The 25,514-nt window shown below is 45.3% G+C and overlaps 2 protein-coding genes across 3 annotated transcripts; one reads left to right on the top strand and one right to left on the bottom strand.

Moving 5' to 3' along the window:
• Window positions 1-1,820: 1,820 nt before the first annotated feature.
• Window positions 1,821-21,603, top strand: P2RY10 (P2Y receptor family member 10). Of its 2 annotated transcripts, XM_040323652.1 has the most exons (3): window positions 1,824-1,904; window positions 17,746-17,811; window positions 20,305-21,603. In XM_040323652.1, the coding sequence occupies exon 3, from the start codon at window positions 20,347-20,349 to the stop codon at window positions 21,310-21,312; it is 966 nt and encodes a 321-aa protein (XP_040179586.1). In that variant the 5' UTR covers window positions 1,824-1,904; window positions 17,746-17,811; window positions 20,305-20,346; the 3' UTR covers window positions 21,313-21,603. The 2 variants fall into 2 exon arrangements, with proteins under 2 accessions (XP_040179587.1, XP_040179586.1); XM_040323653.1 differs by lacking the exon at window positions 17,746-17,811 and having other exon boundaries at window positions 1,821-1,904.
• Window positions 21,519-23,534, bottom strand: LOC120914563 (olfactory receptor 6F1-like). The gene is made up of 2 exons (XM_040325240.1): window positions 22,623-23,534; window positions 21,519-21,539 (listed from the first exon to the last, which is right to left on the bottom strand). The coding sequence occupies exons 1-2, from the start codon at window positions 23,532-23,534 to the stop codon at window positions 21,519-21,521; spliced, it is 933 nt and encodes a 310-aa protein (XP_040181174.1).
• Between the last annotated feature and the right edge of the window lie 1,980 nt (window positions 23,535-25,514).

Genomic DNA, 25,514 nt, shown 5'->3' with positions numbered 1-25,514 from the left:
GAGCTGTAGTAAAGGGAATGTGCTTCTGTGCTTTTATTACCCAGCCGGGTAAAAATGATTAAACAGTAGAAAGGTGAAGGGATAGCAAATAGGAGACAGAAGATTCAGGTGTATATGAATACAGGAAACAGTCCTGCTTCCAACGATACTTTACTTTGCCACTCCAGCCGGAGTGGGTATAGCGCACCTGGACAGGCCTCTCTCACCAGCCTGGCAGCCAGAGTGTCACTCGAACTTAGGATTAAATCTCTGCCACAGACCCTCCTAAAAGATTGGAGACAGTTATGGTCCGGAATCCTCTCTCAGTAGATTCAGCACCCGGATCTCCTTCAGGTAGTTTTGCAAAATTAGCAGCTGACAGGCGACCAACATCCAGCCTTAGGATGTCCCCCGATGAATGGACAGGCCCCTCCTGGAACACCAGCCTCGTACTTGGTATCCTTCAGACAGACTCCTCATCGGTCAGCTTCCTCCAAGTGGACGGACAGCTCGGGACCCCCTTTAGATTGGGAAGCCAGTCGATCACTGGGCTCACACAGCGGATCAATTGCTCCGGGCCAACATGGTCCCGGAACCAGGAACACTGCTCCCCACGCACACCCCGGCCAGGAGGGCCATATGCGGGGGTGTCATGAAATGGCTGCCCCAGTGGTGGGCGCCACACGTAGAAGAACCTTGAGGTAATGGCGTCTGCCCCTTTTATACACCTCCCCAGCATGCACAGCAGGATGACCAACTCCACTGGCTGCTAAGGAGTGGCACTCAGACACACTTGACCACACTGCTACCACCTGCCGTCCGGGAGTGACGGGAGTCCTCGGACAAAAGGACAGCCCACAGCACAGCCAAGCTAAAGCAGAGACCAAAATTTAAACGTCAAACCAATTCAGAGCTAACTACTTCTCTGAATTCTCCCCCAACATTTAACATAGCACCGGCTCTGAAATTAGCCCGGCGCTACAGTAACATTTTGGATTTTCCATCACTTTCTGCTCAGATGAAAATGATCACCAGGAAAAACAGGATGCATTAGCGGCAGCAATAAAAACCTCACAGAGGTTCTAATCTTTTACACTTTATTCTTAACTAACATTTTTTTCTTGTGATATATTATTAAGCTGCATTTCTTTTTTTAAATAAAAGAAACAAAATACCACATGCTTAAAGGGACACTAAAGGCAAGATGTTTTTTGTTTAAAAATAACAAACATGTAATCCTTACCTCCGCTGTGCAGTTCATTTTGCACAGAGTGGCCCCGATCCGTGTCTTCAGGGGTCCCTCAGCGGCTGTCTCTGCTCCTCCTCGCAAAAGCTTTCCACGTTCATGCAAGCTCCCTCGCATGGTGGAAAGCTTTTGTGAGCGCGCTCCCGTGATACAGCGGCGACCATGTATCACTCGGCCCCGCCCCCCGGCACGCCGCGTCATCCGCAGTGATTGACAGCAGCGCCAGCCAATGGCTGCGCTGCTATCAATCCGCCCAGCCTAGCCAATCAACGGCCAGGCTGGGAACCGAATAGGATGACGAGAACGCGCACGGCACTTTCGAGTGGAGAGGTAAGTAAAACGGATGCATTAAGGTATAAAAAAACTTTTACCTTTACACCCCCTTTAATAGGTTTATTTTCTGGTTTCTAACATTCTGTGGACATGTTACCAAAACAGAGAAGGCCCATAATATTTAGATTGCTATGTACGTGCGTCGTGCTTGGTGGTTGTCATATCACCTGATTGTAACCCACTGGTAAATATACTCTCACACATGGGGCTTGGTAGCGGAAAAAGGTTGTGGCTTCACATTGCAGTTCTGTACTTCCTTTTTATGTTTTGCTTCTGTTTGTAGCTTGTACATCATCTTCCCCACAAACACGATGCACAATACAGCTCTGACAGCTCTGCACTGTAGGTAAGGTTTACATTCCTTCTCCTTTACATATATGTATATAGACCGTGTAAAAAATATTTTTCTGGTTTTCATGGTCAAATACACTGAAAGGGTACATGTTATTGAGACTTTTATAGCTAGGGACATAATTAGCATCATTATAATTCACACACACCCTCTGCAAATTATTGCAAAGTCCCCAAAAAAAAATTCTTTGGTTTTTAAAATATATCTATGGTCAAAATGTGAAATCATATACAGTAAAACCTTGAATTGCGAGCATAATTCGTTCCAAAAACATGCATGTAATCCAAAGCACTATATTAAAGCGAATTTACTCATAGGAAATAATGGAAACTCAAATGATTCTGCCCACAACCATTTATTCATAAGTCCTTCAGTTTATAGTCCATAAAAAGATTATAGCAATGTTACCAGGTTGTGTAACCATAAAATGTCAATCCACAAATGGAAGCCTCCACAAGGGGATTAGAAGCAAAATCCAGCAGGAGCTACAGGCCCGGATTCAGAAAAGAGATACGACGGCGTATCTCCTGATACGCCGTCGTATCTCTGAGAGGGGTTGGTCGTATCTATGCGCCTGATTCAGAGAATCAGTTATGCATAGATATCCCTAAGATCCGACAGGTGTAAGTGTCTTAGGCTGCAATTTCAGGCTGGTCGCTAGGTGGCGCTTCTGTATGTTTACGCAAGGAATATGCTAATTAGGTAGATACGGCGATTCAGAAACGTACGTCCCGCCGGCGCGTTTTCTTTACGTCGTTTACGTTCGGCTTTTTTCAGCGTATAGTTACCCTTGCTATATGAGGCGTAGCTAATGTTAAGTATGGCCGTCCTTCCCGCGCCGAGTTTTGAAATTTTACGTCGTTTGCGTAAGTCGTTCGCGAATAGGGCTTAACGTAATTTACGTTCACGTCGAAAGCAATTACGTTTTGCGGCGGATTTTCGAGCATGCGCACTGGGATTTTTTCACGAACGGCGCATGCGCCGTTCAAAAAAAACGTAAAATGCGCGGGGTCAAAGCAAATTTAAATAAAACACGCCCCCAACATCCCCATTTGAATTAGGCAGGCTTACGCCGGCCCACATACGTTACGCCACCGTAACTTAGGGCGCAAGTTCTTTCTGAATACGGAACTTGCGCCCAAGGTTACAGCGGCGTAACGTATCTAGGATATGTTACGCCGGAGGGAAAGATACGCTCAGGTATCTGAATCCGGCCCACAGAGTATAAAAGAGAAGAGAGGAGCCTCTAAGTGTAGCAATATGTTACAAAATGTTGTACCTTCATTAAATGTAACCATATACACTTAAGCCGCGTACACACGATCGGTCAAACCGATGAGAACGGTCTGATGGACCGTTTTCATCAGACCAAACCGATCGTGTGTGGGTGCCATCGGTTAAAAAAAAAGCAAACTTGTTTTAAATTTAACCGATGGATACCTAACCGATAGCAAAAAAACGATCGTTTGTAGGCACGACCATCGGTTAAAAATCCACGCATGCTCAGAATCAAGTCGACGCATGCTTGGAAGCATTGAACTTCATTTTTTTTTTTAGCACGTCGTTGTGTTTTACGTCACCGCGTTCTGACACGATAGTTTTTTTAACCAATGATGTGTAGGCACGACTGACCATCAGTCAGCTTCATCGGTTAACCGATGGAAAAATCCATCAGACCGTTCTCATCGGATGGACCGATCGTGTGTACAGGGCATTAGAGGTGCCTCTCTTTTCTTTTATACTCAGTTGTGACATGACACTGCTTGTATATCCAGACATCGCTTGTATATCAAGTCAAAATGTATTAAAAAATATTGCTTGTCTTGCAAAACACTTTCAAACCAAGTTACTCTCAAACCAAGGTTTTACTGTATTCATTTTCACATTGTGTTTCAATCAGTTCTAGTCTAACTCTATTAATCTGAATGATCTTGAAGTTTGTAAATTTACATTGTAAAGGTGTCCTTTGAGTATGCACTGCTGTGTCACACCTTTCACAGAGCCTGCCTTCTGATCTACAGAGGTGCTGAGAGGAGGAAATTCAGGAGGCAGGGTAAGTACAAGAATCATTGCTTGCAGACATTGAGGTACCATGCGATATGTAGTCCTTAGAAAGTGAAAGTAAACAGAAGAGAAGCTGCAAAGCATGCTGGGAATCCAGGAAATTGTGGAAAGAGATGACCAGCAGACAGGCAGCATTTACGAAATGTCAGGAGCTTTTTCAAGTAAATGTATGCTGGACTGTCTAGTATAACTATTATTTCTATGGCTATTATGATGCTGATTTTCTGGAATGAAAATGTATGCTGTGACCATAGAACTCCTTCCTGTCCAGCCTATAGCAAAATGACAGCTGGACGTCTTTCAGAACAAGCCGCTGTGCATGCCCCCACACACACAGCGCAGTGATTATTAGTGCAGACCCATCAGTGATGCCTGCCAGTGTCCCCCAGTGATGCCCACCTGTGCCCACAAGTGATGACAACTGTGTCCACCAGTGATGCCAATCAGTGCCCATCAGTGCTGCCTGTCAGTGCCTCATCTTCAGTGCCACCTATCAGTGAACATCTCCCAGTGCCGCCTATTAGTGCCCACCAGTGCCTATAAAGGCTGCCCATCAGTGTCGCCCATCAGTGTCGCCTATCAGTGCCCATCAGTGCTGCCTATCAGTGGAGTGCCCATCAGTGCAGCCTCATCAGTGCACATCAGCGAAGAAGAAAAAATTACTTATTTACAAAATTTTGCAACAGAAACTAAGAAAAAAAAATATTTTCCAATTTTTTAGATTTTATTTTCATTTGTTTATCAAAAAAAAAACTCAGTGGTGATTAAATACCACAGAAAAAAGCTCTATTTGTCTAAAAAAAATGATAACAATTTAGTCTGGTTACAGCATTGCATGACCGCCCAATGTCATTCAAAGTGCGACAGCGCTGAAAGCTGAAAATTAGCCTGGGCAGGAAGGGGGTGAAAGTGCCCAGTATTGAAGTGGGTAAGAAAGTTTGCAGATCATTTACAACTTTCTGACACCTAAGAGGTCTGCAGGGAATTTTAAATCCCATACAGAAAACCTCTGGAGTTCCAAAACCTAACATGATCTACATATTATGCAGACACTGCCATCAGTTTCTGAAGTCGGGACATAGTAAAGGACCACTGACAAGGTTTGGAATGTAAAAAGGAGATGGGCCAAAGTCCTGATTTAGGAAATTGCCATCGGTATTTGCACAGCATGTTTGCAAGTTGCAACCCCGTTTAAGGTTGCTTTGTAGCTTAAAGGGGGGGCGATCAGGCTACAAGTGTAAATGAGCCCTTAGGGCCAGATTCTCAAAGAGTTACGCCGGCGTATCAGCAGATACGCCGACGTAACTCCGAATCTAAGCCCGTCGTATGTCTAAATGTATTCTCAAACTGAGATACACTTAAACATGCCTAAGATACGACGGCCTGCACCGTCGTATCTTAGGGTGCAATATTTACGCTGGCCGCTAGGTGGCGCTTCCATTGCGGTCGGCGTAGAATATGCAAATGAGTCGTTACGTCGATTCACGAACTTACGCTTGCCCGTCGCAGTAAATTTACGCCGTTTCCATAAGAGATACGCGGCGTAAAGATAAACATGCCCCCTAGGTGGCGTATCCAATGTTAAGTATGGCCGTCGTTCCCGCGTCGAAATTTGACAATTTTACGTCGTTTGCGTAACTCGTCCGTGAATGGGGCTGGACGCCATTTACGTTCACTTCGAAACCAATGACGTCCTTGCGACGTCATTTAGCGATATGCACGTCGGGAAATTTTAGGGACGGCGCATGCGCAGTATGATCGGCGCGGGAACGCGCCTAATTTAAATGATCCACGCCCCCTACCTCGATCATTTGAATTAGACGGGCTTGCGCCAGAGGATTTACGATATGCCGCCGCAACTTTACAGGCAAGTGCTTTGTGAATCAAGCACTTGCCCGTAAAACTTGCGGCTGCGTAGCGTAAACGAGATACATTACGCCCGCACAGTTTTACTCCAATCTACGACAATCTGTCCCTCAGTGTCTACTCTACAGATAACATTTTGCAGGCCAGCTTTCTGGGAGCATGATATAGGAAAGTTGTATTCAGTGACCATACAGATTTTGATTTCTGTCCAGATGGGACAAATGATTAGGCATTAGGCCAACGAGGTACATTCAATGAGTTGCCCATACAGGTCTACACTGTTCATTGACCTGTTGCATAATAATTTCCCCTTCTGGTCAGAACGTTTATGTAGCTCACCTATGTAAACGCAGTAGTACAGTCAGCTCAGCAAAAGGAGATGTAAACACAGCTGACGTTCCTCCTTCCTCGCCTCCTGAAGGAACAAGTCTCTGGTCTGTTGTAGCTGTCGGAGAGGGCAAGGGAGAGCTTTTAGAACTTTTTTTCCATCATGATTTCGAAGTGGACCTATTATTAAAATCTACATATTAATAAGACATGTGTCAGCATTACCAGTTCAATTTATATTTTGCGCAAAAGCTACTTTTTTTTCCTGTGAAAAAAACGACTACAATAAAGATTACCCCAAACAACAATCACTAACCCAAATAGCTTAGCCTAGGTTAAGATCACTTTAGCTACTACTTTATGAGTGTTTGAAGCCATTAAAGTCTGCAGTTATGCCTGGTACACGCTGGGTTGAAAAAAACCTGACAGCTCCGGATCGGTAATGATCCAACGTTAGTACAGCAATCTCCCCCTCTGAGCTGTTGTCTAAGGCCCCTTTCAGACGGACGGATAGAATGGTGCTTTTAGCTGCGCATTTGACATCATTCACACACTACGGTTACCTGCGGGTTTTTTCCCTGCGGTTTTGTGCGGATAGACAAAATAGAACTGGATGCGTCCAGCTGCGAAATTCCGCAGCTATCTGCACATAACCGAAGGTAACCGCAGTGCCTTTGGTATGAATTTTGAGGGGGAACTCCATGCCAAATTTCAACTAAAAAACCGGCATGGGTTCCCCCTACAGGAGCATACCAGGCCCTTGGGTCTGCTATGGATTTTAAGGAGACACCCCCTGCGCCGAAAAACCGGCGTGGGGGGTCCCTCCAAAATCCATTCCAGACCCGTATCCGAGCAGCAGCCCGGCCGGTCAGGAAAGAGGTGGGGACGAGTGAGCGCCCCCCCTCCTTAACCGTGCCAGGCCGCATGCCCTCAACATGGGGGGGGGTAGGTTCTTTGGGGCAGGGGGGCGCCCTGTGGCCCCCCCACCCCAAAGCACCTGTCCCCATGTTGATGAGGACAGGGCCTCTTCCTGACAACCCTGGCCATTGGTTTTCGGGGTCTACGGGAAGGGAGCTTATCGGAATCTGGAAGCCCCCTTTAATAAGGGGGCCCCCAGATGCTGGCCCCCCACCCTAGGTGAATGAGTATGTTTGTACACCTAGCGGAATACAAAATGTAAAAAAAAAAACACGACACAGGGTAAAGTAATTTATTAGTCAGCTCCGGGCCCCCCCCCCTCTCTTCTTTAGCTCTTTTGGGGGGGGGGATGTCTTCTGGGGGGGGGATGTGCAGGTCTTCACCGCCGTCTGGTTCTGTTCCGCCAGGGGGGCGCTTTCTTCTTTAGCTCTTTCACAGCGGCCCCCCTTCGGGGCTTCTTTCGACGTGTTCGGCGGGGGTGACCGGGCTTCTGTCGCCATCTGCTGCTGCTGCTGCTGCTTCTTCTTCTGCTTCTGCTGTTGCTGCTTCTTCTACTTCTTCTTCGATGTTGACACGTCGCTTCCTCCCGCTGGAATGGCGTGTGCGCGGCTCGCACCGATTTATATAGGCCTCTTATGACGTCACAGTCCCAGCATGCTCCGAGAGTGCTGATAGGGAGCCAGTTGGCTTTCCAGCATGCTTGTCCAATAGAAGCCAGCTGTTTGAACAGGGTGCCATACACACAGGCCGAATGTCAGATGTTTTTTTATTGAACTAGCCAATGTTGCCTGGCATTCGGCCTGTGTGTACAGGGCTTAAGTCTACTATTTCCACATAGATCTTTTCTGACTTGTTAGTATACAGAGAAACTTCAGTTGCTTTTTTTTTTTTATATCAATGGGTACAAACACTGTAGCTGCTGACTTTTAAAAAAAAAAAACTGATACTTACTATTGCCTGGAGTCCAGACCTGTCTTCCCACAACCACTTAGTACTGCTGTGGGTCCCCAGCAGCACCATCTTGGATATTGTAGCTTCCTGAGGAACCACAGCCAGCTTCCCACTACGCATGCACAAGCCTGTGAACAGTCCTGCAGCCTCCTGAGACATTTAATGTGTCCCAGGGAGTTGCAGAGGGGGGGGGGCAATCAGTGTCATCCTTGCCTAGGTAGGGATTGCAAAAGGGGGAGCCGTTAACAATAAAAATCAGTCTAGCACTACCCCCGTAGGAGCTGCTGGTTTAGATTTGGGCCTGCCGTTACCTTACTGTTCACCATGCTTGTCCTAGGGGTACTTCTTAAAGAGTTACAAATGTCCACACTAACACTTTTTTTTTTTTTTCTTCAAGGGTTTCATTAAACAAGTTCCATCAGAGGGGTGGAGGGGTAGGGAAGATTCAGGTACCTTGCTTTGCAGATCACGGGTATGATCTTGGAACCAGAGGACAAATCGTTTCCACACTGGATTCAGCAACCACCGGATAGGCCTTTTTCACTGACCTAGCAGCCGGTGTGAAGCTCGTTCAAAAGTCTCTGCCACAGACTTGATGAGTGCTGTTGAGTTGTTACACGGTTCTCTGCCACAGGACCATGTAACCACGCACACACTTTGCAAAGTTCCAAAGAAATTACACAGCTCACGGTGCCAGGATCTTTCAGCCAAGCCAGCCGCACGGGGAGGTAAATTGGCCAGGATGCGTCCTCCAATTGAATCCCCAATTGTTCGGCTTCTTCCTGCAGGGAAGACAGCACAGGACCACCCCTGGACCAGTAATCCCCAGAAACTCCTGGGCCTACTCTCAGTAGCGGAGCCTCGGGCCAGCAGGTCCCGAGACCAAAAGGCTGCTAACACATCCCTGAGGCCAGAAGGGCCATCAGGTCAGGATCGGAAGATCCCGCCATAACGGTGTCTGTCCCTTAAATACCCCTCCACAGAATGCACAGCGGCAGGGACCACGCCACTGGGCTGCTTCTGGGCAAGAGGCACCCAATACACCCAGCCCATTGAATTTCCAACCTTGACTCCTGGTGGCAGCGACACCCACAGTCAGGTGGAAGATGTGCAATGCAGCTGAACTGGAACAGAAACCCATAATTTGGCATAAAATTCTGAGCTAAACTACAGCTCAGATAACTAAATTTACAAATAGCGCCTACTCAACAGGAGCAGGGCGCTACATCAGTAATTGCTCCCTTCCTCCCCCTAAACAAAATCTCTAACTCATGTAGCACTACCCCCAAAGGAGCTGCTGATTTGTTTTGGGTCTACGCTCTGGCTATCAACACCTAGAATTGGCTCGAACCCTCCCTTGGCACAGCTGGTATAAGTGGGAATTGTGGGCCCCAATAACTGTTGGAGAGCACAATATCCTATCTCCCCACCGTGAATTATGTAAACAAATGGTTACCTTGAGTTGTATTGCTCCCGTAGAATGATAGATGGAATGCACACAAAATTCAGCTTGACCAATGTAATTCTTTACTTAATAAGACAAAAGCAAAGGATACAAAGGTAAAACGGTAATAGACTTCTTGCAGAGCCCTGCAAGAGTCAGAATCAGTGATAATAATTAAATATAGGTTAAGTTATAACGGCTATACAGACCTGTGTAAGCACACAGAAAGTGGATTTCCTCAGTGAGACATCCACACTGAACAGGTAGTCTTTAGATAATATGCCTAACTAATGTGGTTTGGTTGACCAGACCAAACCTCAGTACAAATTATCCCAAAAGTCCGTGCACAATTTGTAATCCAAGAAGGGAACAAATAAAACTGGTGGAAGGGGCCCAAATAGTTAAACCACTGTAGTGGTTCACAGTAGACGATCCACCCTCCGGCAACACAGTCAGTAGTTTTTGGGCAGGTGCCCGTCTCACCCAACCAGTTCAGGCCTTGTCCTTCTGAAACACTCCATCGGCGATCTCCGACCACAGTCTCTCAGGATGACAGTCTCCGGTTCTCAAACAGGTCACTGATTTACTGGGACACCGTCCGATCACTCCGTCAGAAGTTCTGTCTCTCTTCCTCAAGGGTGCTCCACCCGGGCGTAGTAAGGCCACAACTCTAGCCTAGGCTTCCGGGAAGACACCTCGCACAGGTGTCCTCCTGAGTTGAGGAGGCGGTCCAGAGAGAGTGTGCAAAACACATCCCCTCCCTTAAATTACCCCCCCCCCAGCAGGCCATGCGGGAAGCAAAGCGCTCCGGGACCGCACAGTTGCTCTTCGGGTAACGCAGTCTATCAATAATCCAGGGCGATGGAGTTTCCTCTCTCCCTGCACTCAGCTTCCCAGCCTTCCCCGCGGCACCAGGAGAAAAAGTAGACAGCAGGTGGCCACAACACAACTCGGCCACAGGATGGAGCCGAGATCCATCTCGATCAGCAGACGGCAGTCTTTTATATCACATAAAGAGTGAAATCCCGCTACAATCAGTTACAGGCTTTGGGGGAGGGATGGACCCAGCAGTAGTTCACTTTTTGAATATCTGCTTTAATTACCAACTAGGAAAAATATTAACAAATTATAAGATTATTTACTTTAAGCTGATCCCTTTTACATCCAAAAATGATTAAGAATCTTTAGGTGCTCTTTAAATCCCATGTAAATTAAAAAACAAAAAAATGTATATATTACCAGCTCCTAAATGTGATGACTGCATTACTTTTTTTTTTCATGTTTTTTTTCCCTTTATTTTTACCTGGTGATCCTGCCAGTAACACACTTCCTGTCTATGCACTGTACCTATGGAGGAGTAGATTGTCACACTAAATAACTTTTCTGATTTGGACTACAAACATCCTTTTTCTTCTCATTTAACCTCTTGCTGCCTCATCAGTCCCCATCAGTGCCACCTATCAGTGCCCATCAGTGCTGCCCTATAAGTACTTATCAGGGCTGCCTACCAGTGCCCATCAGTGCAGCCCTATAAGTGCCTATCAGGGCTGCCTACCAGTGCCCATTAGTGCAGCCTCATCAGCCTCATCAGCACACATCAACAAAGGAGAAAAATTACCTGTTTGCAAAAAAAAAATTCAAACTTTTCAGTCTTTTTTTGTTTGTATTCTCAGTGCAGTAGAGCTCCCTCTCAACCGATGCAGTTTTATCTCTGGGTGGAGCCTGGTAGAGATTTATGGACACTAAGGAGTTGATTTACTAACACTGGAGAGTGCAAAATGCAGCTGTGCATGGTAGCCAAGGCTGGGTTCACACTGGTACGAGACAACAGTCATACGACTGTGGATCTGACTTTGCCCTGCGACTTAAAGTCAGACATCCATCCGCCTTCAATGAACGAGGATCCGATTTTAATCACGACAATGCAGGCACTTTGTGTCTGGTAATAATCTTTAACTTGTGCTCTAACTTGTGCTCTAACTTGTGCTCTGATGATCTTGAAGGGGAACTCCACGCTAAATAAAAAAATAAAGAATTGGCATGGGTTCCCCCTCCAAGAGCATACCAAGCCCTTTGATCTGGTATGGATTTTAAGGGGAACTCCCACACTGAAACAACGGCATGGGGCCCCCCAAAAACTATACCAGACCCTTATCCGATCATGCAGCCTGGCTTGTCAGGAAAGGGGGTGGGGACCTCATCAACATGGGGACAAGGTGATTTGGGGTAGGGGGGAACAGGGCCCCCCTGCCCCAAAGCACCCACCCCCCCATGTTGAGGGCATGTGGCCTGGTACGGTCCAGGAGGGGGGCACTAGCTCATCCCCGCCCCCTTTTCTGACCTACCAGGCTGCGTGCACGAATCAGGGTCTGGTGTGGTTTTGGGGGGGAGGGCATTAAAAAAAAACGGCATGGGGGTTCCCTTTAAAATCCATGCCAGACCGAAGGGCCTGGTATGCTCTTGGAGCGGGAAACCAATGCCGTTTTTTTTATTTGGCGCATTCCAAAGTCAGAATAGTTAAGACCGCGATCCGACTTTGATCCAACTTCAGTGATATTCAATGGGCTGAAGTAGGACTAAAGTCGGACCAAAGTAGTGCAGGGAGCATTTTCAAAGTCGGACCGACTTGTGTCGGACCAGTTAAGATGGCTCTCATAGGGAAAGCCTCTTGAGGGGGAAGGGGGCGAGCAGGAGTGTCAGGACGCCCACTAACACACAGCTCCTTTCTCTATCTGCAAAGTAGAGAGAATCCTGATTTGCCTGCTCGCCCCCTCCCCCCATGAGAGGCTTTCTCCACACCAGGGAGAAAGCCTCGCATTACTGTGTGTAGTTACAGACAGAGGCCTAGGTCAGCACAAAACCTAAATACACCACTGCCTGCAAGATGATTGATGACCCAGCGGTGACGCATCACGCCATCCCCGACAGATGGAACGAGCGGCTGTACGCCTCATTCCAGACCCGACGGTGACGCATGACGCCTTCCCCCGACGGACGGAACGAGCAGCAGCGCGCCTCTCTTGGGATCTAGCTGGGCTGTGGCCCCGATCGGGTCACTCTTTGGACGATCTAGATGCCCCCCTCCTTTAGGGAATCTAACAGCTGTGTGGAACGCCAGGACATAGGTTCCACCTGAGGATCCCATCGCCCTCTCCTCGTCACGGCTACTTCACCATCTGCCTTTTAAGGTATTGTAATAGCCACTTCTCACTAGAGGGACTGTTCTCTGGAACTGTTGAGCTTAATCTCTTGAGCTTTAGGATAGAAGTTGTGGAGCCAATATTTTTAACTTTTCCTATAGACTGTTTTTAGATACATTTGGAGTTTTCTTATAATAAATGGACCATGTTATTACATACAACCATTTCATATCCTTGTTTCTATGAACTTTAGAGTGCCATGAGCGCAATTTTTGAAGTGCTTTTTAGTTACAGACAGAAGAACAGGAAGTGAGGATTTCTCAGAAGAAATAAGGTTTTTTTTTGTGTGTTTTTTTTTTAGTGTGGCCATAGCACCACTTTGTCAAAGTAGTAACCATTAGAAGTTGTTTCTATTTACAAAAATATAAAAAAATAACATCTCAGTTGGTGTATGTAATAACATTTTGTTCCTTCTTTCATTTTATATAATCTGTTATTCATACATATATTTTTGTCACCAGGCTAAGTTTAGCATAAAACCTCTTCTATCCTATCCTAGTGATCCTATCTTATCAAACGACGGATGTTGTTTGACAGTTAGTACGCAAGAACCACAATTACAGTAACACTTGAGAGTCAGAAAACGTATGATATGCAACTGACAAAACAGAGTGAAATTCCCTTTTATGTTACTAATAAATTTAACAAGATACGACAAGACAGCTTTTGAGGCTAAGACGTTTATTATAACCACAAGCATAGCTTGATGACGAAGTTACAAAAATGTTTTGACTTGCTAACAAAATGAGATGGAAAAATATGTGTTATTTCTCATAAAAATTATCAGATATTTATATTGTATGCAGTTAGAAGCAATCTGCTAAGACAGCTGGAACCAGTTCCAGTTAAAGACTACTGAATATTTTTACATAATAAAACATTAAACCCCTTTTATTCCAGTTGCAAAATGTCCCCTTGTGTAGAAAAAACAAAAATACCCCCTTGAGGGTGCGAATTTAAAAAGTGACACAAACACTAAGGGGCAGATCCACAAAAGTATTACGCCGGCGTATCTCTTGATACGCCGCGTAATTTCAAATTTTGCTCATCGTATCTTTGTTTTGTATCTTCAAAACAAGATACAACGGCATCTCGGCTAGATCCGACAGGCGTACGTCTTAGTACGCCGTCGGATCTAAGCTGCAATTTTTCGGCGGCCGCTAGGTGGCGTTTCCGTCGAAATCCGCGTTGAGTATGCAAATTAGCTAGTTACGGCGATCCACGAACATACGTCCGGCCGGCGCTTTGTTTTTACGTCGTTTGCGTTCGGCTTTTTCCGGCGTATAGTTAAAGCTACTGTTATGAGGCGTACTCAATGTTAAGTATGGCCGTCGTTCCCGCGTACAATTTAGAATTTTTTACGTTGTTTGCGTAAGTCGTTCGCGAATAGGAATTTGCGTAGAATGACGTCACTGTTGTAAGCATTGGCTGGTTTTGGTTTCATTTCGAGCATGCGCACTGGGATACCCCCACGGATGGCACATTCGCAGTTAAAAAAAAACGTTGTTTACGTTGGGTCACGACGTATTTACATAAAACACGCCCCCATCATAGAGATTTGAATGGCGCGCCATTACGCCGCCAAAGATACACTACGCCGCCGTAACTTACGGCGCGGATTCTTTGTGGATTTGAAAAAAAAAAAAAAAGAAGTTACGGCAGCGTAGTGTATCTTAGATACGCTACGCCCGGCGGATAAATGCGCCGCTGTACAAGGATCTGCCCCTAAAAGTATAGAAAAGTAAATTTATTAAGTATGTAGAAAAAGACACAAAAGTGTCATGTAGACAATAAAAAACCACATGTGAGTGGTATGTCCAACTTATATACAATAATAAACAAATAAGACCACTATTAGTCCAACCCTTGGGTTGGACTTTTAAAGTCCCACCCTCAAGGGGGTATTTTTGTTTTTTCTACATTTAACAGGGATGTGGTGACTTACAAACATTTACACTTTCAGGACTGTGGGATTCTTTTTTGCAAAATGTCCCCTTGTGTAGTGCAAAAAATAGCCTGCTCCTTTGCTGCTAATTTCCTTCCCATAACTCCCATGTGGCCTCATGTGCACACTGGAACCTCATGTATTAAACAGTATTTTTGAGTATGGTGAACATATATGTTTCTTCACTGTATTCCACAATGCAGTCCTTGCCTTGCAGAATAACAAGGCCATTAGTCAACTGTGAATGTGGGGGGTCGTTAGCTTTTGAGCATTACATGATGATATTAATCCTACGATTTACCAGGATTCCCAAATTCTTCTCCCACAGGCTTCAATAGATCTAATGCCGCGTACACACGACCATTTTAAATGGTCTAGAAAAAAACCAAGGTTTTTTTAACCCGATTATTGTTAAACCTTGCCTACACACGATCGTGAAAAAAATAAAATGCTCTAGCAAAGCGCATTGACGTACAACACGTACAACGGGACTATAAAGGGGAAGTTCCATTCGGATGGCGCCACCCTTGGGGCTGTTTTTGCTGATTTTGTGTTAGTAAAAGTTTGGTGAGAGACGATTCGCGCTTTTCAGTCTTCACGCTTTTCAGTCTGTTACAGCGTGACGAATGTGCTATCTCCATTATTAGTTTTATCAGAACGAGCGCTCCCGTCTCATAACTTGCTTCTGAGCATGCACGGTTTTTTCACGTCGTTAAAGCCCACACACAACAATTTTTTACGACGTTAAAAACGACGACGTGAAAAATTAGAGCATTCTTTAAATTTTTAATGGCCATTTTTTACGATGTTAAAAACGACGACGTGAAAAATTAGAGCATTCTTTAAATTTTTAATGGCCATTTTTTACGTAGTGAAAAACGCTCTGGAGACCACACACAATCGTTTTTAATGACATAAAAAAAAAACGTAATTTTTTACAACCTGAAAAACGGTTGTGTGTAAGCGGCATAAGGCTAACGACTCGTACACACGACCGGTTTTCCCAACGGGAAAACTGCCACGTTTGCTTTTTGTCGGGAAAACCGGCCGTGTGTATGCTCCATAGCAGTTTTCCAGATGAGAAAACTGGCCACAAAAAAAATTGAACTAGCTCTCTTTTTTCCCGTTGTGATTCCCTACGGTCTTTTTCCCGTCATGAAAACCGCTCGTGTGTATGCTTTTCCAAGGGGAAAAAAATGTGCATGCTCAGAATCAAGTATGAGACGGGAGCGCTCGTTCTGGTAAAACTAGCGTTGGTAATGGAGATAGCACATTCGTCACGCTGTAACAGACTGAAATGCACGAAGACTGAAAAGCGTGAATCGTCTCTCACTAAACTTTTACTAACATGAGGATCAGCAAAAGCAGCCAAAAGGGTGGCACCATTTGAATGGAACTTCCCCTTTATAGTCCCGTCGTATGTGTTGTACATCACTGCGCTTTGGTCGGGCGGGATTTGGCATGAGCGTCTGTATGCAAGGCAGGCTGGGGAGGAATCACATCGGGAAAAACATTGTTTTTTTTCCTGACAGGAAAACCGGTCGTGTGTACGAGGCATCAGATTTGGACAGGGTTAAATATACCATAGGGCACTTACAGGTAAGAATTACTGGGTTCAGCACCAAGCATCATAATTTACAAAATGTTATTATGTTTTCTCTGTTTTGTTGTAATTTTGTAAATTTTTTCTGCCAGTAAATACCTTATACAGTCCACTTCCTTTTTCTTGTCTGGTCATAAGCCTAGACTTATGACATCATGCACAGCTCTCTCTCCCACTCTTGTGAGAATTTGCCAGGAAGGGGGGATTAGTCATAAGAGGGCTAATGAGAGCTGCAGAACTAAAGGTGTGTCTGTGTAAATCCAAGAAGTGCACAGGCAGCAGCTTCAGCTGCCCTCAGTTAAAATGGTTGCAGCCAGACTGAGTGGAGGGAGATTTCCGCAGCATAGTACAGAATCACAGTATATATAAAATAATATGTAAAGTGGTTCGACGGAAGCTTCAGAATGGCAAAGATGTTTTTATTACAAATTATGTGAGCAGACTGCAGTTCCTGTTTAAAAGAGAATTACGTTTTTTTCTTTTTTTTGGCCCATTTATACTTACCTAGGTGGATTCTCGATCCGATGTTGCATCTGTCCCCCGGCGCCTCTGCACTGAGAACCGAGTGATCGAATATCACTGATGGCTCGGTCCTCACAGATCCCCGAGCAGAGAGCTGCTGACTGTCAATCAGCAGCTCTCCTCTCTGCTCCTCCACGCTCACTGAAGAGCTGGGCTGTGGAGGGGCGAGGAGCGGCCGTCTCAGGCTCTCAGCGGCTTGCTGAGAGTCTGAGACAGGCATCAGTCCAGGCAACTGGTGGATCCAGACTTTATTGTCAGGATAATGCGGTGCCTGGACTGATTCCAGTGACGTCAGCACAGAGCGGACTTCAGACTGCAAATTGCACTCCTTTGACCCAGAGGAGAAGCCCAGCCAAACAAGCTCAGGCTGGACTTCTCCTTTAAAGTTTAGTTCAGGTTACTTAAAACCTTTACCTTTTTTCTTTTTAAATGTTATCTACTGTTTTGTACATATAGCAAATAGTATTTTGCCTTCAATTGGTACATTCTTGCTTCAGTTTTTGCAAAAAGCCTGTGATAGAAGGGGGAACCTGTAAAAAGGCTGTCATATTTCATATGTGTATAGGGTTGTATGATACCTAATTATCGTATATCCTTGGCCCTGGGAACTTCAATGTAATTTGCCTAATATGTTTTTTTTCTTAGGATCATAAGCGCCATCTAGTTGCCCAGTCATGTAGTTCACCCCATCAAACTGTTTTCTTTGGGACTTATTTAACTACCGTAATATTAGGATAAGTGTATGACAGCTGGGCAGCAGCATTATGTTTTATTAACATTATTATTATTATTATGTATTTATGGAATACCATAATCTTCTCTACTACTGTACGATGTAATACATATACAAAGGAGGGTATTCTAGGTAATAACATTTTCCACCATGTAGAGACAGTTGGGGTTGCCAGTGGTTGATCAAACCTTTCTTATTTTCTTGGAGCTGTTTCATAGCCAGAAAGGCCTTGTGTAATGTTTAAAATCTCTTTGGTTCACAGAATATTGAAGGTTACAAGAGTTTAGAATGGAAACCACCAACCACAAAAGGCTAAGTTTGTGAGAAGGTGAATGTTAAATCACGTTTGCACTATTTAACTCATTTGTGTCATGCAACTTTTAGTTTCTTTACTAAAGATGTACCTAGCATATCTGGCATCCGGAGAACATCCTTTTTAACACCCACCCATATACATCAAAATTATTTCCAGTAATAATCATGAAATGACTGTAATTAGAATGCATGCTGTATGGAAGTATGGATGCAACTTTATGCAAAGATAGTGAACGATGTTCAGGAGCGCAGTGATCCTTCTGCATAGTTACCAACTTAAAATTGTTAAATAGTTTGGAGGGACACATTGAAGAAATAAGAAGAAAAATGCAAAGCACATTGCAAGCACCTGTGGACAATAAAGTGGGTGTCACTTAACGGTGAATGGCTTGTAGTGTGGGAATAAAATAACCCCAGCATTGGTCCGATTGGCAGCAATAGCAACCTCCAGCATTGGTGTTATTGGTAGCAATAGTAACCATCAGTGATGGTGTAAGCACCTCCACCTAAGTGGCAGGCTGTAAAAGTAACCAACCCAGTACTGGTGGTCAGTGGCTGCCTGTAAACTTAACCCTCCCAAGCATTGGTGGTCAGCAGCTGGGTATAAACACAACCCCCCAGCATTGGTATCATCGTTGACAGCAATAATAACCTTCAGCACTGGTGTAAGCACCTCCATTGCTGGTCAGTGTCAGGCTGTAAAAGTAGCCAATCGAGCATTGGTGGTCAGTGGCTGGCAGTAAACATAACCACTTAAACATGGGTGAACGGTGACTGGCTATAAGAATAACCCCACCCCCAGCATTGGTGTTCAGTGGCTGTCTGTAAAAATAATCACCCCAGCATTGGGTGGTCAGTGGCTGGTTGTAAGATAAACTCCCACAGCACTGGTGGTCAATGGCTGGCTGTAAAAATAACCCCTCCAGTGTTGGTGGTCAATAGCTGGCTGAAATGATAATAATAATACCCATTCGTATACAGCGCTCCCAACCCGCCTTAAAGATGCTGCTTGCAGGACTTTTTTCCCATCCCACAACTGCACCACCCCAGTGTGAAGGCACCCAGGCTTTTACACTGGGGTGGCATGAGAGGCAGTTTTCAGGTTGCTTTACAGGCGCCGTTTGGGAGTTAACCACAGGGGGCGCTGATGGGGTTATGTGTGACCTCATGTGTGTTTACAAATGTAGGGGGGTGTGGCTGTAGGTGTGACGTCATCGATTGTGTATCCCTATAAAAGGGATCACACGATCGATGCCGCCGCAGTGAAGAACGGGGAAGCTGTGTTTTCACACAGCTCTCCCCGTTCTTCAGCTCCGGGGACCGATCGCGGGACTCCAGCGGCGATCGGGTCCGCGGGTCCCGCGGTCCTGGTCACGGAGCTTTGGACCGGGTCGCGGGCGCGTGACCCACGGCTGGGTACTAGCACAGGACGTACCTGTACGTGCATGTGCCCAGCCGTGCCATTCTGCCGACGTAAATGTGCAGCAGGCGGTTAAGTGGTTAATGCATTCAATGTATTATGGTATGGTAAAAATCCTTCTGTGTGCAGCAGCCCCCCTAATACTTACCTGAGCCCATCTAGATCCAGCGATGTTGCAGAAGTGTCTCAGCTGCCTGGGACTCCCCTCCTGATTGGCTGAGACAGCAGCACAATGCTCCCGCTGCTGTCAATCAGCCAATGAGGAGAGAAAGGGGGCAGGACAGGTCTCGGTTTCGTGTCTGAATGGACACAGGGAGCTTGGCTCGGCTCGGGTGCCTCCATAGCAAGCTGCCTGTGGGGGCACTTAATAGGAAGGAGGGGCCTAGGAGCAGGGCCGTTTGAAGAGATTTGGGGGCCCCAGGCAAAAAAAAGTGACATTTCAGTTTTTAAGTTGAGAAGCGGGGGGGCGGTTGGCGACTTACCTCTATCCTCGCACCACGCACACGCCGGGAGATGTTAGTTTCCGCACAGGGGCCCCAGCAGGGAGGGACCGTGCTGCATCGCTGCGTCCTCCTGCAGTCCGGTCGGCCGTGTAACATTCCCGGGGCCGGAATGAAAGGGAGTGAACACTCAGTGTGTGCACTTCCTGTCAGTCTGGCCAGGAACAGGAACCTGATTCTCCTGTACCGCGCGGTTATGGTACACGGCCGACCAGACTGCAGGAGGACGCAGCAGTGCGGCAAGGGCCTTCCCTGCTGGGGCCCCTGGCCAGCTCGGGGCCCCCTGGCCACCTCGGGGCCCGAGGCAAATGCTTGCTTTACCTGTCGGGTTCCGACGGGCCTGCCTAGGAGCACCGAAGAGGGACCCGAGAAGTGGAGAATCTAGGCTGCTCTGTGCAAAACCACTGCACAGGGCAGGTAAGTATAACATGTTTGTTAGATTTTACAATCACTTTAACCACTACTATAGACTTCCAATAAGACAGAAGATCTTTGAATATAGGTTAATTTTATAACCTGACTTTATAAGTAAAAACCACAGCTGTCGATACTGAATTTAACAGATTAATCTTGTTCATTCACACAGAACATTGGGATATCATAAAATCTTCTAGAAGAAGAAAAGAAAATGCCCAGTGGAAACTTTTCAAACTGCCGCAGCTCCCCGGATTTCCAGCATACCCTATATGCTGTCACTTATATAGCCATCTTGATACCTGGTCTGCTCGCTAACAGTGTTGCTCTATGGGTTCTCCAAAGCTTTATCAACAAGAAGAACAAGGCCATTATCTTCATGATCAATTTGGCAACTGCTGACCTTGCCCATGTCTTGTCGTTGCCTCTTCGGATTTATTACTACATAAATCACTCATGGCCATTTAAGCACTTTGCCTGCTTGTTATGCTTTTATCTTAAATACCTGAACATGTACGCAAGTATCCTCTTTTTAACACTTATCAGCGTCCAGAGGTATGTCTTCACCGCAAATCCTTTCAAAGCCAAAGACTGGAAAAGAAGGTACGATGTTGGAATCAGCATATGCGTATGGATAGTGGTTGGTACTTCATGTCTGGCATTTCCTATATACAGAAGCTCTAGAGGAAATAACTCAACCACCAGTTGTTTTGCTGACCTAGGTAATAATCAGATGAACATGGTCACCATGTCTGGCATGCTGATTTTTTCAGAACTGTTAGGATTTATAATTCCTATGACTGTCATCACTTACAGCTCTCTAAAAACAAGGACACAACTAAAACTGAATTCCTTAGAATGTGTGAACAAGAAAGAAAAGAGAAAAGCTCTTCGACTGGTTATAACATGCGCTTGTGTGTTTTTTATTTGTTTTGCACCATACCACATCACTTTCTTCTTTTATGTAATGGTCAGTGCAAATGCTATCCAAAACTGCACAGCGCAAAAAATCATCCTGACTTTACATCCCATTTCTATAAGCCTAGCAAGTATTAATTGTTGCCTGAACCCAATAATCTATTACTTTACAGCATCAGAATTCCAGAGTGAGATAGCTAGACGTGGGTCTTCCATGATCCGTATCCGTTCCACGAGCAGAGAAAGTGGTTCTTCTTTCTGACGCTGCCGATATGGGGTTAATACTTTTTATTTATTGTCATTTTCACTTCAAGGATGTCCTCGATTGTATTGTTTGATTATTTCTCAAGATGCTTCCAAGTCTTTAAAGGCCCTTTTAACTTTTAACACTTGTGTTGCAGACTATTGCACTTTGCGTTAAGGCAGCCTATTCCATTTGAATGTGCCGCCAATGCACCACAAACATAGTCAAAAATGGACATAAATCACCTTGTAAAACAACCCATTCAGTTTAAAATATAAATAAAAGGCAAAACATTTGTGTATAGGTATAAAAAACCTTTATAAATACAGTTTTAGCCCTTTTTTTTTTATAAGTGATCACCTTCCCTCTGTTCTCAGCTGCAAAAGAGCTGGGGAGAGGAGAAGCAGCAGCACACTGAGCTTCCCAGTGAATTGCTGTGCAGGGGAGGCATGACAGGACAAGTCTGATCATTGGAGGAGAGCAGGCTGAGTTCCTAGCATAGATTTAGAATTAACCATGTTGTACTCTCCTGCTTAGTGTAGTCAGTTTTTATTAGGAAGGCAGAGGCACTGGCAGGAACACCAGGGATTTCACACAAAGGAAGCAATACAAAGATAGGACAGGATACTTTTTCATACAAGTACATGGTACAGTAGACACATATCGGTGTTGGGGTAACAAACGTCACCTATAATTAATCCATTCTTTAAGGCCTTGTACACACGATCGGTTAACCAGAGGATAACGGTCTGGTGGACCGTTATCATTGGTCCAAACCGATTGTGTGTAGGCCCCATAGGTTATTTAACCTTCGGTTAAAAAAATGGCAACTTGCTTTAAAATTTAACCGATGGATTGCTAACCGATAGGTCAAAACCGATCGTTAGTACGCACAACCATCGGTTAAAAATCCACGCATGCTCAGAATCAAGTCGACTGCGTTTTTTTCAGCACGTCATTGAGTTTTACATCAACGCGTTCTGACTAGGGTTGCCACACCATCCCTTTAATCCAGGACAAATATTAATTACGCAGGTTCTCTGGCTGATTAAGGTGGTAATTAAACTCACTTGGTGCCTTATCTGCATTAAATTAGCCTCAGAACCTGTGTAATTAATATGTGTCCTGGATTAAAGGGATGATGTGGTAACACTGGTTCTGACACGATCGGTTTTTTAACCGATGGTGTGTAGGCGTGACGGACCATCAGTCAGCTTCATCGGTTAACCTATGACAACGGTCCGTCGGTCCGTTCTCATCGGATGGACTAATCGTGTGTACGCGGCCTAAGACCCCAAAGTGTGTTTTAAAAAATTCAATTTTTTAACTGCTTTCTTTGCAGCCTTTTTCACCTCTTGATTTCTCAAGGTGTAAATGATGGGATTCAGCAAAGGGGTTACTACAGAGGGAATGATAGAAACAGATTTGTTCAAGTGTAAAGTATCAGCAGCGGTCGGTCGTACAAACATGAGAATATTGGTGACATAAAACAGACAAACCACAATTAGATGAGAAGCACATGTTGAAAACGCCCTACGTCTACCAGTTGATGTAGGAAATGATATTGTCGTACGGATGATCTGAATGTAAGACATAACAATTAGCAGAAAACAGCCCAAAATTACAAAACAAGCAGATATGAAAAATAACGTTTCCACGCTAGAAGTTTTACTGCACGATAATTTGATTAGGGCTGCAAAGTCACAGTAATAGTGGTCAAGCTCATTCCCATCACAATATGAAAGATTTGAGACCTGTAAACATAGAACAACAATGACAATGAACCCTCCAGCCCAGCAACTAATAAGTAGCTTCTTACAAGTCCTTGGACTCATGATCACAAAATAATGTAAAGGATTGCAGATGGCTACATATCGATCATAAGACATTATTGTCAGAAGGAAACTCTCTGTCGTACCTAATGAAAAGTGAAAATAGAACTGAGCCATGCAGCCAGGAAGAGAAATGTGTTTATTTCTCATTAGCAAGGCCCAAAGGAGTGTGGGGACTGTGACGGTAGGGTACCAGATCTCTATAAATGAAAGTCCACCAATAAAGAAGTACATGGGCTTGTGAAGCTGTCGTTCAGTAACAATGACAAAGATGATGAAGATATTAGCTGTGATCGTCACAAGGTAAACAATGGACACCATGACAAAGAAACACAATCCTACTTCAGTTAACAACGAAAAACCTAAAAGTTGGAATTCCGTAATGAAAGTTGTATTCTTCAATTGCATTGCCAATGTTGTACCTGTAAGAAAAGTTATCAAAGATAATAAAAGACCATCCATCATATTTAATGTTTAGAAATACTCATTGTAATATTTATCCCATGAAAGTTGGTAAGAGATTAATTGAAGGTTGTACCTTCTCCAACTTGTCTGAGCCTTCTTCTTCATCTTATGACTGACTATTCTTTCTTTAGAACAGGGGTGCCCAACCTTTTGAAGAGTCAGGGCCACTTACGCAACTTGGTAACCGGTCACGGGCCACAGTGAGTGGAACGGGCGGATGACAGGTCCATGTCCACTCTGCATATGCAGAGCAGACACAGACACAACACACTCTACTCCATGGGCCCTCCTGCCCACCTAGATGGAAGAAGAAGATCCCCTTCTGTTTGTTTGTTTTTTAGCGGCTCCATTGGAGATCGGTGGGTGTAAATGGACACAGGTCCATTTACATTTGCCGCTTCATAGAGGTGAATGGGAGTCTGATTGGGTCGGACTTATCGTGTGAAAGGAGCTTAGGGCTCCTACACACTACGGGTACAGTGCAGTGCACCCGTGCCTTTCTTGTGGGTTAGCTGCACTTTGCCATAGACTTCTATTATATCCTGTAGATGTAGTGCACTTTCTGAGCACACCAAACCCACAGGTAATAACAGAACTCAGGCTCAGTGCAGATAACCGGTATGTTCACCTAGGGATCAGTTTAAAAGCAGCCCGGTAATCACTGCAGAACAGATCTGCCCAAATATAAACTGTGATATTAGTAATAAACATACCTTTAATAACAGTCTTCCATTTGTCTTGCATGAAACAATTGAATCAAAAGTAGTAAGTAATGAAGATGTACAGTGCCTTACAAAAGTATTTACCCCCTTGGCTTTTTACCAATTCTGTTACATTACAGCAGGGGGAGGCATTCTTTTGAGCAGTGTGACGAAAAATGTTTTCAAAGAAATTGAGCGTGCCGATTTTATAACAAAAAAATGTCAACTTCATACTCTTAATCACAAAAAGGATTGTTAAAAAAAGTAAATGCTGTAAACTACTTTAGTAGTGAGAAATTAACATCCTGCACTCCCATACCTCAGATCAGCCCTAATTTCTGCAACTCCACACCTCAGAACAGCCCCAATTAATACACTTTCACACCTCAGATCACTATCCCCCCTGCAAATCTGTTTCATCACTATATCCCTCTGCTGATCTGTCCCACCACTGTACCCCTCTGCTCATCTGCCCCACCACTGTAACCCCCTGCTCATCTGCCCTACCACTGTAACTCCTTTCTCATCTGCCCCACCACTGTACCCCCTTTCTCATCTACCCCACCACTGTACCCCCTTTCTTATCTGCACCACCACTGTACCACCCCGCTCTTCTGCCCCAAAACTGTACCACCCTGCTCTTCTGCCCCACCACTGTACCACCCTGCTCTTCTGCCCCACCACTGAACCAATCTGCTCTTCTGTCCCACCGCTGTACCACCCTGCTCTTCTGCCCCACCACTCAACCACTCTGCTCTTCTGTCCCACCACTGTACCACCCTGCACATCTGCTACACTACCATACCCCCATGCTCTTCTGTCCCACCACTGTATTCCCCTGTTCATGAGTTCCACCAATGTACCACCTTTCTCCTCTGAACCCCCTGCTACTCTGCCCCACCACTGTAACCCCCTGCTCACCTGTCCCACAAATGTACCTCCTTTCTCCTCTGCTCAAACACTGAACACCCTACTCATCTTTCCCACCACTGTAATCACCTTCTCATCTGGCCCAACACTGAACCCCCCCCCCCCGCTCTTCTGTCCCACCACTGTAACCCCTTGCTCATCTGCTCCATTACTGTACCCCCCTGCTTTTCTGTTCCACTGCTGAACCCCCTTCTCATCCCTCCCACCACTGTACCCCCTGCATATCTGCTCCACCGCTATATCCCCATGCTCTTCTGTCTCACTATTCAATAACCTTCTCATCTGTCCTAAC

The sequence above is a fragment of the Rana temporaria genome, chromosome 9 (assembly GCF_905171775.1).
Source record: "Rana temporaria chromosome 9, aRanTem1.1, whole genome shotgun sequence".
Lineage (NCBI taxonomy): Eukaryota > Metazoa > Chordata > Amphibia > Anura > Ranidae > Rana > Rana temporaria.
Note: the sequence above shows the minus strand (reverse complement) of the source record. Positions and strands in the feature narration are given on the sequence as shown.

Excerpts from the sequence above, each read along its gene's own strand:
- P2RY10 (XM_040323653.1), top strand. The coding sequence starts at position 20,347 with ATGCCCAGTGGAAACTTTTCAAACTGCCGCAGCTCCCCGGATTTCCAG.
- LOC120914563 (XM_040325240.1), bottom strand. The coding sequence starts at position 23,534 with ATGCAATTGAAGAATACAACTTTCATTACGGAATTCCAACTTTTAGGT. Across the intron at positions 21,540-22,622 it reads AAAAGGCTGCAAAGAAAGCA|GTGATTTATGTCCATTTTTG; the intron begins GTTAAAAAATTG and ends TTGTTTTACAAG.